Genomic DNA, 15181 nt, shown 5'->3' with positions numbered 1-15181 from the left:
TCCTCCTCTCTCTCTCTCTCTCTCTCCTTCCTTTTCTCTCTCCCCGCCCCTCCCCTCTCAAGATGCTCCTTAAAGCCCAACCCCTTCAACCAAGCTTATGATCACCTCCTTTATGTGTCTCGGTGTGGGGTTCTGGTTGCTGGAATGATGCTGCAGGGGCCACCGCGTTGGGCGGCGCTATATAAATGTAAATTATATTCCTGTCTCTCCAGCTTCCACAGAACCTGCCGTGTTCAGTTACTCTGCAACCGGGCCCCGAGGACACCGGGAAGGTAAGCGAACAGACTTCGCTTTTCTCGGGGATTGGGGGGGGAGGATTTTTAACACTTGTTGGGCCAGTGTGAATCTGAAATGATATGCTTCACTCCTCTCCCTCTCTCTCTCTCTCTCTCTCCACTAGGCCTGTGGTGTAGACTTTGAAATCCGAGCATTCTGTGCTAAGACTATGGAGGAGAAGATCCACAAGAGGTGAGCATTGAGCTGCCTGGCTGGTGGAGCCAGCAACAGCCCCTTCAGGCCTTTAAAGGGCTGCAGGTTTAGGTGCCTTAAGAGGCAGATCTAGCCAAGGCAGCCATCAGCAGTGAGGACTCCTCACCCGAAGATGCCTTTAACAGAAACCAAACGGGCTAACCCGTTATTTTAGTTGAGATGATGGAAGATCCCGTGTCACTTTCTAAAAAATTCTTTCATGGGAGGTGCATTTGTTGCCCATCCCTAATTGCCCTTGAACCGAGTGGCTTGCCCGGCCGTCTCAGAGGGAACGTTGAGATTCGACCACATTGCTGCGGGTCTGGGGTCAGACCGGGTGAGGACAGCGGACGTCCTTCCCTGGAGGACGTCAGCCAATCAGGTGGGGTTAGGCCCTAAGACAGAGGAGCAGAAATTAGGCCATTCGGCCCATCGAGTCCGCTCCGCCATTCAATCACGGCCGATAAGTTTCTCAACCCCCATTCTCCCGCCTTCTCCCCCTAAACCTTTGATCCCCCCTTACCAATCAAGAACCTTTTTTACCAACCTTACCCTTAAGGGTTTTACCATCGGTGATAGTTGCCATGGTCACAATCAGCAAGGCTGGCTTTCAATTCCCGATTTTATTAATTGGATTTAAATTCCGCCAGATGCCGGGCTGGGATCTGAACCTGTGGTGCACCAGAGCATGAGTCTGGGTCTCGGGATTACCAGCCCCAGTGACCTTACCGCTGGGCCACTAGATGATGCTTATTGAGCCCAAACCTCCAGTAGGTTCCAAAAGGGTGACAGCCCTGATCCAAACCACAACTGGCACTTAACGTAGTAAATTGTCCCCCAGTCAGCAACATCCTTGGGGGGGAGGCGGGGTTTAACCACTGGACTGAAACTTCACCAGGCCAGCCAATAAATACTGTGGCTACAAGAGCAGGTCGGAGGCCGGGAATCCTGCGGAGAGTAACTCACCTCCTGACCCCCCAAAGCCTGTCCACCATCTACAAGGCACAAGTCAGGAGTGTGATGGAATACTCCCCACTTGCCTGGATGAGTGCAGCTCCCACAACACTCAAGAAGTTCGACACCATCCAGGACAAAGCAGCCCCGCTTGATTGGCACCACATCCCCAAACATTCACTCCCACCACCACCGACACACAGTAGCAGCAGTGTGTGTACCATCTACAAGATGCACTGCAGCAACTCGCCAAGGCTCCTTAGACAGCACCTTCCAAACCCATGACCTCTACCATCTAGAAGGACAAGGGTCAGCAGACATATGGGGAACACCACCACCTGGAAGTTCCCCTCTGAGCCCACTCACCATCCTGACTTGGAAATATATCGGCCGTTCCTTCACTGTTGCTGGGTCAAAACCCTGAAACTCCCTCCCTAACAGCACAGTGGGTGTCCCTACACCACAGGGACTGCAGCGGCTCAAGAAGGCAGCAGCTCACCACCACCGCCTTCTCAAGGGGCAATTAGGGATGGGCGACAAATACTGTTCTTGGCAGCAATGCCCACATCCCCAGAAAGAATAAGAAAAAAAACAACTTGCCCATTAATTTTTGCGATGTGGTCTGTCGGTTTGTTTTAAACCTTCCCCGTGCCTCATCCCTCTCCGTTTAGGACACTCCTTTTTAAAAAAAAAAACAAACAACTTACTTCTATTTTATCATCTGTCCCTCATATCTCCACCTCTCCCCTGTGTGGCAAGGGGGCCAAGCTTTGTTTGATAAGAGCCCAAGGTGTTTGTTTTAACTGTGGTGCTACGTAAATGCAGGTTGTTGTATTATTGGTGGTAGGGCAGAAATGGCGGGTCCTGGGCTGAACCGATCTCCGGTGGGTTGGGGGGGGGGGTGGGGGGGGAGGAGGGGTCCCCTGTTCACTTGGCACCATCCACCCCCCCGCCTCCCCCCCTCTACAGTCTCCCCACTGTGGGTTGGGAGTTGGGAATACTCACTGCTACTTGTCCCTTTCCCGTTTCAATGCAGGAATTCCGTACGTTTGGTGATCCGGAAGGTTCAGTACGCTCCGGAGAAACCGGGACCACAGCCCATGGCGGAGACCACCAGGAACTTCCTCATGTCCGACAGATCCCTACACTTAGAAGCATCGCTGGACAAAGAGGTCAGCCCTATAGAGAGAGGGGGAGAGAGGGCCAAGAAAGAACCTTTACAAATGACCCCTCCCCGAGAGAGAGAGACAGGGTACAAGGGTGTTGGTACCTGGAGCACCGCGGATTTTTTCCTGCCCCCTAACTTAAGGGAGGGGGCCACACTCGCGGTGGAAGCAGTTCAGAGAAGATTCCGCACCACTGATTCCTGGGATGAAGAGGTTACCTTTTGAGGAAAGGTTGAGCAGGTTGGGTTTATACTCATTGGAGTTTAGAAGAAATAAGAGGTGATCTGATTTGATTCTGAGGGGGCTTGACAGGGTGGATGCTAAAAGGATGCGTCCCTCTCGTTGAGGGGGTGGAAATCTAGAATGAGGCGGGGCACAGTTTCAGAATAAGGGGTCGCCCATTTAAGACGGAGATGAGGAGGAATACTTTCTCTCTCTGAGGGTTGTTAGGGTTTGGAGTTCTCTTCGCCAGAGAGCAGGGGAGGCCGGGTCACCGAGTATGTTCAAGGCTGAGTTAGAGAGACTTCTGATTGACCAGGGAGTCGAGGGTTATGGGAGGGCGGGGGCAGGCAGGGAAGTGGAGTTAAGGCCACAATCAGATCAGCCATGACCTTATTGAATGAGCAGAGCAGGGCTTGAGGGGCCGAATGGCCCGCTCCTCCCAATTTCTTATAACCTTTCAGCCTCGCTCGTGGTCACGTGAACAGGCAGGGAGGAGTATCTCCCCGGAGGGCCCAGTCACCAGAGGATGCAGATCTAAACATAATTGGCAAAGAGAGAGGGTCAATGAGGAGATAATTAGAACGGGGTTTTCAAACAAAAAAACTCGGTGGGTCAGGCTCTGAGGAGCGTCTTAAAGGAGAGAGAGGCTTAGGGTGGGAATTCTGGAATTTTGGGGTCCAGGCAGTTGAAGGAACAGCCTCCGCTGGTGGAGAGCAAGTAAAATTGGGATGATTCGTGAGGCAAGAATCGGGGGAGGGTTCTGGGGCTAGAGGAGGCTACAGAGGCTATGAGGAGTCGGGATAGGAAATGTTTCACCCAGTCCCACGTCACCCCCCTTCCTCACTGCAGGAAAAGGGGGCGGAGGGGGGGGCTCAACTTTCTTCGATGTCGGGGAGCCCCTTGCTTGGGTGGGGGTTTGGGGTGGTGGTGGGTGGGGAGGGGTGTGGTGGTCAGGAAGGCGAATGTTTCCCTAATTCCCCACCTCCTTGTGTTACAGCTCTATTACCATGCCGAGCCCATCAGCATCAACGTGCACGTCACCAACAACTCAACGAAAACGGTGAAGAAGATCAAGATTTCAGGTGAACGCCCGGTCTTGTGTGACCCCCCCCCCATTGGGACAGGAGGGAGACCCATTCGGCCCCTTCAGCCTGTTTTGGAAACTCACCCCGGCTGACCTGCGCCTGACCTCCACCCGCCTGCCTCGCTCCCGTAACTCTTCAATATTCCTTGGACAAGGGAGTTTGTTGACCTCCATTTTGAAATCGCCATTTGATCCTCTTTGGATGGGGAGGGGGGGTGGGGTGTTGGGGGAGGGGGGTGGAGTGTTCCAGATTTCCACGCCCCTTTTCGTGTGAAGAGGTGATTCCTGACATCCCCCTTGAAAAGGCCTGGCTCAAATTTGAAAATGATGACCCCCTTGTCCTGGGCTTCTCGCACCCGAGGGAATAGTTCCCCTTCTCTATATCCTAGAGCGAGAACATCAGAAATAGGAGCAGGAGTATGGTCCATTCGGCCCCTCGAGCCTGCTCCGCCATTCAATAAGATCATGGCTGATCAGATTTTGGTCTTAACTCCGCTTTCCTGCCTGTCCCCAATAACCCTTGACTCCCCTGCCGATCGAAAACCTCTCTAACTCAGCCTTGAATATACTCCGCCGCTCGCTGGGGGGAGAGAATTCCAAAGACCAACAACCCCCTGAGTGAAGACATCCCTCCTCATCTCCGTCTTAAATAGGAGACCCCTTATTCTGAGACTGCGCCCCGCCCCCCCCCCCGGTTCTAGAATCCCCCCACGAGGGGAAACACCCTCTCAGCATCCACCCTGTTGAGTCCCCTTAGAATCTTATACGTTTCAATAAGATCACCTCTCATTCTTCTAAACTCCAATGAGTATAGGCACGCAGCCTCGTTCCCCGTCATATATCCCCCTCTCTTCTTAATATGTAAATTCTATTGTTTCATGTGTCTTTGTAACTGTAACCCCCTCATGACATAAAAACTTTCATGTTGCCACTATATATTGTCAGCAACCTTTGGGAAAAATAAACACATTCCTTAGCCTTGTTTATCTGGCTAGTTGTAAACAGACTAAGATCCCTTTGAAATCCAGATATCCCTATATAAAAATGCAAATTCCCTTCACACCTTACATGCCAAGCCAGCATTTACTCATTAGCATGTCAAGCACCTTGCTTCTTTTGATGAGCCTACTTGACTCCAAATGTAATTAAATCACATGCAGACAGACCCAACTATACTTGCCTCCATAAACCTACTTTACAATGAATTAGAAAAATATCATGAAAATTAGTGATTCCTTCATGACCCCACCATACATGCGCATGTACCAGCAGAGGGAGTCTGCTGGGCAGAGGTCATAAAGGATCCGTAGTTTTTAACAGCTCGTGCAGTTCTAATTCTAAATTAGACTGGCTGAATATATAGCTGTTTTGTCCCACCAAAGTTAAACTGGCTGGTTAAATTGCTGGGCAGAACTTTACAACCTTTTTTGAGCAAGGGCGTAATGTTTGCAATTCTCCGGCACCTCCCCCGAATCCGGGGAACGTTAGAAGACTATTGCCGGTGTCCCTGTAATTTCCACTCTCACTTCCTTCGTTATTCTTGGATGCATCTCATCCAGCCTTATCAACTTCAAGTATCAACAGCTCATCCGATACCTCCACCGTATCAATTTTAAACCCTTCTAGTGACTGAGTTTCCTCCTTTGTCACCAAGGCCTGGGCAGCATCTGTTTCGTAGGTAAAGGCAGGTGCAAAGTATCCATTTAATGCCTCAGCCATGTATGTCTCTTGGGGTTGAAACCCAAGATCAGCCACGATCGTGCCGAATGGTGGAGCTGGCTCGATGGGCTGAATGGCCTACTCCTGTTCCTACGCCCCTTGGACTTAAGTGAGCGGAAGTGAGTGTTGTACCGGGGGAAGAGAGAGAGAGAGAAAGAGTTTTACTGGGGACGGACCAGGGGATTCGAGGTGGAGGTGAGGGGGGGGTGATTGAGTAGAAACGTTAAGACTTGGCGGTAGGGAATCCGAAGATTAACTTGAGAGAGTTTCTTTTCCTGGGGATGGGACAGAAGAAAATGGGAAGTGGGACAGAGTAAGGGGAGCGAGCGTGGAGAAAGGATCCTAGGGCGTGATCAGGTGGGGCACTCGTCGTTATGTTTGGTTCAGCCCAACTTGGGGTGGAAGTTAATTGGCCTTTTGGGAGCCGGTGGGTGAGACCTATCCCTGCTAGGCCCAAATTGGGCGAGTTCTCGCTGTGCTTTGATCGTTATTCATTTTTAACCCTGTTTAACCCTGTGTTTCTCTTTCCATTTACCCCCCCCCTCAACCTCCCCACCCCACTCCTCACAGTTCGACAGTACGCAGACATCTGCCTCTTCAGCACTGCTCAGTATAAGTGTCCGGTAGCTCAGGTAGAAGCCGAGTGAGTATCAAAGTCAACCCCCCGTCTCGCTTTCCCTGCTGTTTCCTCGCCCGTTGGGTAGAGCCAGCCTGGTCGAATTCGGTTCAACGAAAACTAATAACGGGAGGGAGGGGAGGTGGTAGCGTATTGGTAATATCACCGGGCTAGTATTCCCGAGGGCCAGGTTTACCGCCCCGGGCCGCGGGTTCAGATCCCACCACAGGCCTCCGGTGGTATCCGAGTTCAATTAATTAATGGAAAACATGCTGATAATTCTGGAATTGAAAGTTAGTCTCAGTAACGGCGACCGTCTGTTGTTAAAAATCCATCTGGTTCACTGGTGTCCTTGGAGGGAAGGAAAGGCACCGGCCTGCCCTCTGGGCGGCCCACTAAAGGCCCAGGCTGCTGGGGCTGCCCACCAAAAAGGCCCAGGCTGCTGGGGCTGCCCACCAAAAAGGCCCAGGTTGCTGGGGCTGCCCACCAAAAAGGCCCAGGCTGCTGGGGCTGCCCACCAAAAAGGCCCAGGTTGCTGGGGCTGCCCACTAAAGGCCCAGGTTGCTGGGGCTGCTCACTAAAGGCCCAGGTTGTTGGGGCTGCCCACTAAAGGCCCAGGTTGCTGGGGCTGCCCACTAAAGGCCCAGGTTGCTGGGGCTGCCCACTAAAGGCCCAGGTTGCTGGGGCTACCCACTAAAAGCCGGGGCTTACCCGCCAAAAAGGCCTGGGCCGCTGGGGCTGCTTGGCCCATCACAGAGGCTGCATTGATTTAACCGGCTGAGGCTTGCGTGATGCTTTCCTTCCCTCAGAGGGTGACGCTTAGGCCGGCTGCTGCTCTGAGCTCCTTGTTGCCTGGACCCCGCCCTTTGTTAAATGTCTCGCGATTCCTCCCCGCAGTGACCAGGTCTCGGCCAGCTCAACCTTTTGCAAAGTCTACACTCTCGTGCCCCTCCTGGACCACAACAGGGAGAAGCGGGGTCTGGCGCTCGATGGGAAACTGAAGCACGAAGACACCAACCTGGCTTCCAGCACCATGTGAGTCTGGGGGACCCGGTGGGGGAGGTTGGGGGGGAGGCGAGGGCAGCCTCGGGGGTGGGGGGGGTGGGGTGGTGGGGGGGCGGGGGGGTGCGTGTCTGCAGGGCCCTGGGCCTATGCATGGTGCAGACGGACGGGAAGGAGTCTCTGTCTCTGTTACCGGGCCAAACACCGCGGGCTTTGCTGTGGGGCACGAGTGGGCGATTGGAACTGAAGTGCATGTCCCTCTGTTCCTGCTCCCTTTGTCCCTTCCTGCCCGCAATTCTCTCTCTCTCTCTTGACTGCCTCCCCACCTTGTCTCACCACCGATGTGCCTCTCCCTCTCCCGCTGCTCCCTCCCACTGGCCTCCATCCCCTTTGACCCTCTTAACTCCCTCACCCTACACCCCGTTTCTCTCCCCTGTCACTCTACCCCCACCCCAACCCCACACCACATTTCTCCCTCTTCAATCTGATCTTTCCCTTTCACCACTGTGTGGTCTCTCTCTCTGTCTCTCTCTCTCTCTGTCAGTCTGTCTCTCTGTCTCTCTCTCTCTCTCTCTGTCTCTCTCTCTCTCTCTCTCTCGCCCTCTCACTCTCTCACTCGCTCTCTCGCTCTCTCTCTGTCTCTCTCGCCCTCTCACTCTCTCACTCGCTCTCTCGCTGTCTCTCTGTCTCTCTCGCTCTCTCTTGCTCTCGCGCTCGCGCTCTCTCGCTCTCTCTCGCTCGCTCTCTCTCGCTCTCTCTCTCGCTCTCTCTCTCGCTCTCTCTCTCGCTCTCTCTCGCTCTCTCTCGCTCTCTCTCGCTCTCTCTCGCTCTCTCTCGCTCTCTCTCGCTCTCTCTCGCTCTCTCTCGCTCTCTCTCGCTCTCTCGCCCTCTCTCTCTCGCTCTCTCTCGCTTTCTCGATCTCTCTCTCGCTCTCTCTCTCTCCCTCTCTCTCTCGCTCTCTCGCTCGCCCTCTCTCTCTCTCTCTCTCTCTCTCGGTCTCTCTCTCTCTCCGTTAAGCCTTCCAGTTCCCCGCGCCCCCCCTCCTCACTCTCTCCTCCCTTGGCCCGCCGGTTTATTTTGCTTCGTTAAAATGTCGCTGTTTGGTGAACCCGAGACCCGGCTCTGAGACACTCGCCATTTTGCCTTGCAGAGTGAAAGAAGGCGCCAACAAGGAGGTGTTGGGAATCCTGGTGTCCTATCGTGTGAAGGTGAAGCTGGTGGTGTCACGCGGCGGGTACGTTACAGCCACACACACACGCGCGAGAGTGTTGTCCGGCGCTGACCACGGACTCACCCGCCTTCCCCCGCTCCCTCTCTCTCACTGTGTGTGTGTGTGTGGGGAAACCCAGAAGGATCCGATCGGCGATCGGGACGTGCTTGTAGGGCAGGAGGGAGGTTGTCGTGGCAGCGCTTTCCCCTCTGAAGCTTTTTCTGCAGTGACTCCATTTTAATCCCTCCCGCTCGGCGCGATCCTGGAGTGAAAATCGGGGGTGCGGGTGGGGGTAGAGTTGCTGAGCAGGGTTGAGGATTCAAGCAGCGGGGATACACACACACACACACACACACAGACACACGCACACAGACACACACAGACACACGCACACAGACACACGCACACACACAGACACACACACACACACACACAGACACACGCACACAGACACACGCACACAGACACACGCACACAGACACACGCACACAGACACACAGACACACGCACACAGACACACACAGACACACAGACACACACGCACACAGACACACACGCACACAGACACACGCACACAGACACACGCAGACACACAGACACACACAGACACACAGACACACACAGACACACACAGACACACACAGACACAGACACACACACACACACAGACACACAGACACACACAGACACAGACACAGACAGACACACACAGACAGACACACACAGACAGACACACACAGACAGACACACACAGACAGACACACACAGACACAGACACACAGACACAGACACACAGACACAGACACACAGACACAGACACACACGCACACAGACACACACACACAGACACACACAGACACACAGACACACACACACAGACACAGACAGGCACAGACACACAGCACACAGACACACACAGACACACACACACACAGACACACACACAGACAGACACACAGAAAAAATAAGACACCCGCCGTTTGAGCAGGGCTGTCGAACGCGAGTCCTCTCTCCACCCCACTGGGGTTGGTGGGGGGGTGGTGGTCACGACCCACAGTTTGGGAACCCCTGGAGTGGGTTGGTTGGGGGGAGGGGGGCGGTGGGATCGGGGCAGGTCAGGCCTGGGATCCTTGCCTCTGGGCCCGGCACCTGCCTAGCGCCGTGCCGAATATAAATCGGAGTCCCCCCCTCCGCTGAAAGCCACCCTTCCAGAGACGTGGACCAATTGGGGGGGCTCGTTAATTTTTTTTTTTCTTACAACAACAAGATCTTAATTTCTTTTCCCAGATTTGCTTGGCTTCCGCAGGAGGAATTGGGTGAAGTCCTCGCTCTTAGGTCTAACTGCTTGTGGTGGGGGTTCAGTTTGGTTTCATTGACGCTACAGGTCAACCAAGATTGTTGTGACCCCCATGACGGTGTCTCTCTCTCTCTCTCTCTATCCCCTACCCCCCCTTCACCGTGTAATGTTTAAGCTCCGCTCTCTCTCTGCTCTCTTTCCAGGGACGTGGCGGTGGAGTTACCCTTCGTGCTGATGCACCCCAAACCCGTCGAGCAGCCGGTTTCCAGGCCGCAGTCAGGTGAGGTCATCGCCCTCTTTGACCCTTGACCCTTGACCCGGAGACACGTGTAGGGCCCACGCCGCCTCCCCTTAAAGACCAGGGCTTATTGCTGCCCGTCTCTCCAATCGCCCTTGAGACGCCTGTGGGCCGGGTTGGTTTTTGATGGGTCCTTAAATGACCATCGACGTTGGGTTTTTTCTCACCCTTAGACTTTCAATTGACGTCCACCTGCCGTGGTGGGATTCGAACCCCCGGGGAGGGGGTCTCTGAATGACTAGCCCAGCGACGGTGCCGCTCTACCACCAGGGGATCGAATAGACTGGGCCTGTATTCCCCAGCGTAGAAGGATTGAGAGAAGAATCTCAATTGGAGCGTGTGAAATTCTTGGAAGGGCGTGACAGGGTCGATGCTGGGAGAATGTACCCCCCTCCCTCTCGCCACCCCCCTCCTCCCTCCTCATCGACTGGAGAGTCTAGAACACCGGGGCGGGGGGGGCTCTCAGGATAAGGGGGTCACCCGTTTCGGACCGAGACGAGGAGAACTCTCTTCGCTCGGAGGGTCGTGAACCTTTGGGGCTCTCCTACCCCGGAGAGCCACAGACGCTCGGACGTTGAGAGTGGGGGGTGGGGGGGGGCTTTGCGGCCCCTCCGGCCGGGATCGTCCGGTCAGTGGACTTCTGGCTGGACCGCAGAGGGGGCCCCCCGCCTTGTCGTGGCCGGGAAACCCCCAGACTGAGACCGATAGACGTCTGGACACGGGAACTGAGGGAAATGGGGATCGGGCAGGAAAAGCGGGCTGGACAATAATTCGGGGCAAAATGAATAGTTGTGTGCACCAGATGTGGGCTAACTAAGGAAAGCCAGCGTGGGTTTGTTAAGGGAAAACCATGTTTTTCTCGCTGGAGCCTTTTGAAGAATCACAGAACCTTTACAGTGCAGAAGGAGGCCATTCAGCCCATCAAGTCTGCGCTGGCTGTCTGAAAGAGCATTCCACCTAGTCCCACTCCCCTGCCTTATCCCCGTAACCTTGCACATTCTCTCTTTTCAGGTAGCAATCCAATTCCTTTTTGAATACCTCGATCAAACCTGCCTCCACCACCCTCTCAGGAAGTTTGTTCCAGACTCCAATCACCTGCTGGTGAAAATGTTTTTTCCTCAGATCACATTTGCTCTTTTTGCGAATTGTTTTGAATCTGTGCCCTCTAGTTCTTGATGCTCTCTCCCTTGGGAACAGTTTCTCGCTACTTACCCTGTCCACACCCCTCAGGATCTTGAATACCTCCATCAAGTCTCCTCTCAGCCTTCTTTTCTCCAAGGAAAACAGTCCCAACTTCTCCAATCTATCCCCATAGCTACAGTTCTTCATCCCGGGAATCATTCTTGTGAATCTCCTCTGTACTCTCTCCAATGACTTCACATCCTTCCTCAAATATGACACCCAGAACTGGATGCAGTGCTCTAGATGAAGCCTAAATAGCGTCTTATACAAATTCAACATGATCGCCTTACTCTTGTACTCAATGCCCTTACTAATGAACCCTGAGATACTATATGCTTTGTTAACTGTATTCTCAGAGGGTTGATGTGGGCAATGCTGTTGATGTGGTGTACATGGACTTCCAAAAGGCGATTTGAATGGTGCCGCATGGCAAACTCGTGAGGAAAGATAGAACTCATGGAATAAAAGGGCCAGTAGCCACATGGATACGATATCGGCTGAGTGACAGGAAACAGAGAGTAGTGGTTAATGGATGTTTTTTTGGGTTGGAGGAAGGTTTGCAGTGGAGTTCCCCGGGGGGGTCAGTGTTGGGACCGTTGCTTTTCCTGTTATATATTAATAACCCAGACCTTGGGTGCGCAGGTCACCATTTCAAAGTTTGCAGACGATACGGAACTTGGGAGCACTGTGCGAACTGCGAGGAGGAGGGCAGTGTAGAACTTCAGAAGGACATAGACAAGTGGGCGGAGTGGGCAGATAGGTGGCAGATGAAGTTGAATGCGGAGAAGTGTGAGGTGATACATTTTGGCAGGAAGAACATGAGAGAGACAGTGTAAAATAAAGGGTACAATTCTAAAAGGGGGAGAAGGAGCAGAGGGACCCGGGTGTATATGTGTCTGAGCCATTGAAGGTGGCAGGACAGGTAGAGAGAGACCAGTTAGCAAAGCCTATGGTATTTTACAGTACAATAGCAAGGGAGGTTATGAACTTGTAGAAGACGTCGGTTAGACCTCAGCTGGAGTATTGCGTCCAAATCTGGGTGCCGCACTTTAGGAAAGGTGTGAAGGCATCGGAGAGCGTTGCGGAAAAGATTCACGAGAATGGTTCCAGGGGTGAGGAATATCAGTTTGGATTAGAGTCATTGAGTCTGTTTCTCTGGGTGAAGAGAAGGCTGAGAGGAGATTTGAGAGGGGTGCTCAAAATCGTGAGGGGTCTGGACAGGGCGAAACAGTCCCCACTCATGAAAGGATCGAGAACGAGAGGGGACAGATTGAAAGTAATTGGAATGAAAAGCAACAGGATGAAAAAAACGTTTTCACGCAGCGAGTGGTTAAGGACCTGGGACGCGCTGCCTGAGAGTGTGGTGGTGGAGGCAGGTTCAATCGAGAGGGTCTCGAGAGGGAGTTGGGCTGTTAGCTAAAGAGGAAGAATGCGCAGGGTTACAGGGAGAAGGTGGGAGACAGCACTAAGCACTCGTTCAGAGTGCTGGCGCAGACACGATGGGCTGAATGGCCTCCTTCAGCGCTGTAAGAATTCCCCTGAGGTTGAGGAGAGGACCCTTTGCCCCCTTGAGCCTGCTTCAAGAACAAGGCTGATCTGATTGTGGCCTTAACTTCACTGTCCTGCCTGTCCCCCATAACCTTGACGCTCTTGTGGAGAAATATTGTCCAGGGAACTGTGGAGAACTCTTCCAGCCCTTCTTCCAAATAGAGACCGTGGGATTTTTCACAGCCGCCCAAGCAAACAGACCGGACCTTGGTTTGACGGCTCCTCTGACACTACTCAAGACTTGGATCCAGAAACCCGTGGCCCTGAGGCTAGAGTGCTACCTACTGAGCCACGGCTATCATATAAGGTGGAGTGAGAGGGGAGGAGGAGTTGGAGATTCAATCTGAAACGTGACTGAGGGGTTTTATTTCTGTACTGTTTCTATCCTCCAGTTCTCCCAGAGTCCGAAGCTCCGGTTGACACGAACCTGATCGAGTTCGAAACCAAGTAAGTCTAGTTCCCTTTCTGGAATATTCTAACGTGAGCTATACCCTGTTTACAGGCCAGAAATGTAGCTAAGTGTTCAATTCAAATCCCACCCCCCCCACAATGGTTCTTGGCCCCTCCCTACTACCCTCTGAGATATCTGTGTCCCTCTGAGATATCTGCGTTCCTCCGATTCTGGCCGCTTGCACACCCTGATTTTAATCACCTCACTGTTGGAGGTGGCGTCTTCAGCTGCTCTCCTTCTTCATCACTGGCAAGGCCAACGTTTGTTGCCCGCCCCTAATTGCCCCTTGAGAAGGTGGTGGTGAGCTGCTGCCTTCTTGAACCGCTGCAGCCCCTGTGGTGTAGGTACACCCACCGTTGCTGTTAGGGAGGGAGCTCCCGGATTTTGACCCAGTGACAGTGAAGGAATGGCCGATTATATTTCCAAGTCAGGATGGTGAGCGGCTCGGAGGGGAACTTCCAGGTGGTGGTGTTCCCCATGTGTCTGCCGTCCTTGTCCTTCTAGATGATAGAGGTGGCGGGTTTGGAAGGTGCTGTCGAAGGAGCCTTGGTGAATTGCTGCAGTGCATCTTGTAGATGGTACACACTGCTGCTACTGTGCGTCGGTGGTGGAGGGAGTGAATGTTTAAGGTGGTGGATGGGGTGATATATAGATATGTGTATGTGTGTGTGTGTGTGTGTGTAATATATAATATATGGTGACATACATAATGCTGCATCCTGTAACTAAACCAACCACCAGGAAAAGAATTTGCCTCTAGTTTCACACTTCACCATCTGGTTTGGGATCCAGTTATCATCCCAAACTCCCGCCATCGGCCCATCCCCTTTCTCATGCTACAAAGGGAAAGGATTCTTTCCGACCCACCTCCCCTCACCCCGACTGTTGGCAAAATGTTAACCGCCCGTCTCCGATATTTGCAGAGTTGATAATCGCCGGTGTTTGACCCCCACCCACCCCCCGACCCTCCACAGGGTTGCTGACTCTGGTTGGCTGTCTCCTGGGAGGTTCCGCCGTGTGACCCCCAAACAGTCCCGCCCCCCCACCCCCTGCCGCTGCCCCCATTGGCCGGCCGACGCGTCAGCCCTCGCCGGCGCAGCCGACCGGAGGGCGGACGGAACGCTCTGTCCACCCGATCCCGGGGGCGGAGGGGGGGGACCACCCACCCTCTTGGAATTTCCCGGCGCTTCTAACTTCCCCGTTTTTTTTTGTGTGTCTCCCTCCTGTCTGACCCCCCCCCCCTCCCCCCCCTCCAGTTTCTGCCAAGACGACGACATCGTGTTCGAAGACTTCGCCCGCCTGCGGCTGAAGGGACTGAAGGACGAGAAGGACGACGATGACCATTTTTGTTAGAGTGGAACCACGGGAGGGGAAAGTGGTGGGGGGGAAGAGAGAGAAAGAGAGAGAGAGAGAGAGAGAGAGAGGGGGGTCAGCGGGGAAGAGGAAGGAAAAGAAACCAAGAGCGAGGAAGCCCCCGGCGCCCATGTCGACGGCTTTAACGTGAGGGAGACCCGCGAGCGAGCACATCGTACGAAGGGAGGGGGCGTTTGCCCCTCGAAAACTGAACCACAAGGGAGTCATCGTGTTTCTGTCTTTGTGGGGGGATGTCACTTTTAGAATATTTCTAGACTAACGCTGAATTTAAGGATCTGTTTTACACGCACTCCTTTTAAAGTCCGAAGTTCGGTGTCTTGTGAAAGTATATAATATTGCCATTTCTTTTTTGTCCTTTATTTTTTTTTGGTCCGATAACCAAATAATTGTAATTTCATTTCTCTCTCTCTCTCTCTGTCGAGAAGGAACATGTGTCTGCTGTCTCGTACTCGTTCATCGAACTTGCTGCGTTTATTGTCTTCCTGTGTAATTGTTAGGAAATAATTAAATCCCCTCCCCCTCCCCTCCCCCCACCCCCCCCTCAAACCATTGTCCGCACCCAGACGACCGGCAGCCGGACTTCCCCCCCC

At 53.4% G+C, this 15181-nt stretch overlaps 1 protein-coding gene across 1 annotated transcript; it reads left to right on the top strand.

The window, feature by feature from the left end:
- Positions 1-217: 217 nt before the first annotated feature.
- On the top strand, positions 218-14665 carry LOC144677010 (arrestin red cell-like). The gene is made up of 10 exons (XM_078537276.1): positions 218-272; positions 401-468; positions 2459-2594; positions 3808-3892; positions 6184-6256; positions 7127-7264; positions 8382-8465; positions 9942-10018; positions 13159-13213; positions 14474-14665. Exons 2-10 carry the CDS (start codon positions 446-448, stop codon positions 14568-14570), a joined length of 768 nt encoding a protein of 255 aa, XP_078393402.1. The 5' UTR covers positions 218-272; positions 401-445; the 3' UTR covers positions 14571-14665.
- Positions 14666-15181: the final 516 nt, after the last annotated feature.

Source organism: Cetorhinus maximus, unplaced genomic scaffold (genome assembly GCF_964194155.1).
Source record: "Cetorhinus maximus unplaced genomic scaffold, sCetMax3.hap1.1 HAP1_SCAFFOLD_2124, whole genome shotgun sequence".
NCBI lineage: Eukaryota > Metazoa > Chordata > Chondrichthyes > Lamniformes > Cetorhinidae > Cetorhinus > Cetorhinus maximus.
Note: the sequence above shows the minus strand (reverse complement) of the source record. Positions and strands in the feature narration are given on the sequence as shown.

What these genes read in the sequence shown, in the direction of transcription:
- LOC144677010 (XM_078537276.1), top strand. Translation starts at nt 446, where the DNA reads ATGGAGGAGAAGATCCACAAGAG. An exon ending in GAAGAAGATCAAGATTTCAG is followed by an intron (nt 3,893 to 6,183) that starts GTGAACGCCCGG and finishes CACTCCTCACAG; the next exon opens with TTCGACAGTACGCAGACATC. An exon ending in GGTTTCCAGGCCGCAGTCAG is followed by an intron (nt 10,019 to 13,158) that starts GTGAGGTCATCG and finishes TCTATCCTCCAG; the next exon opens with TTCTCCCAGAGTCCGAAGCT.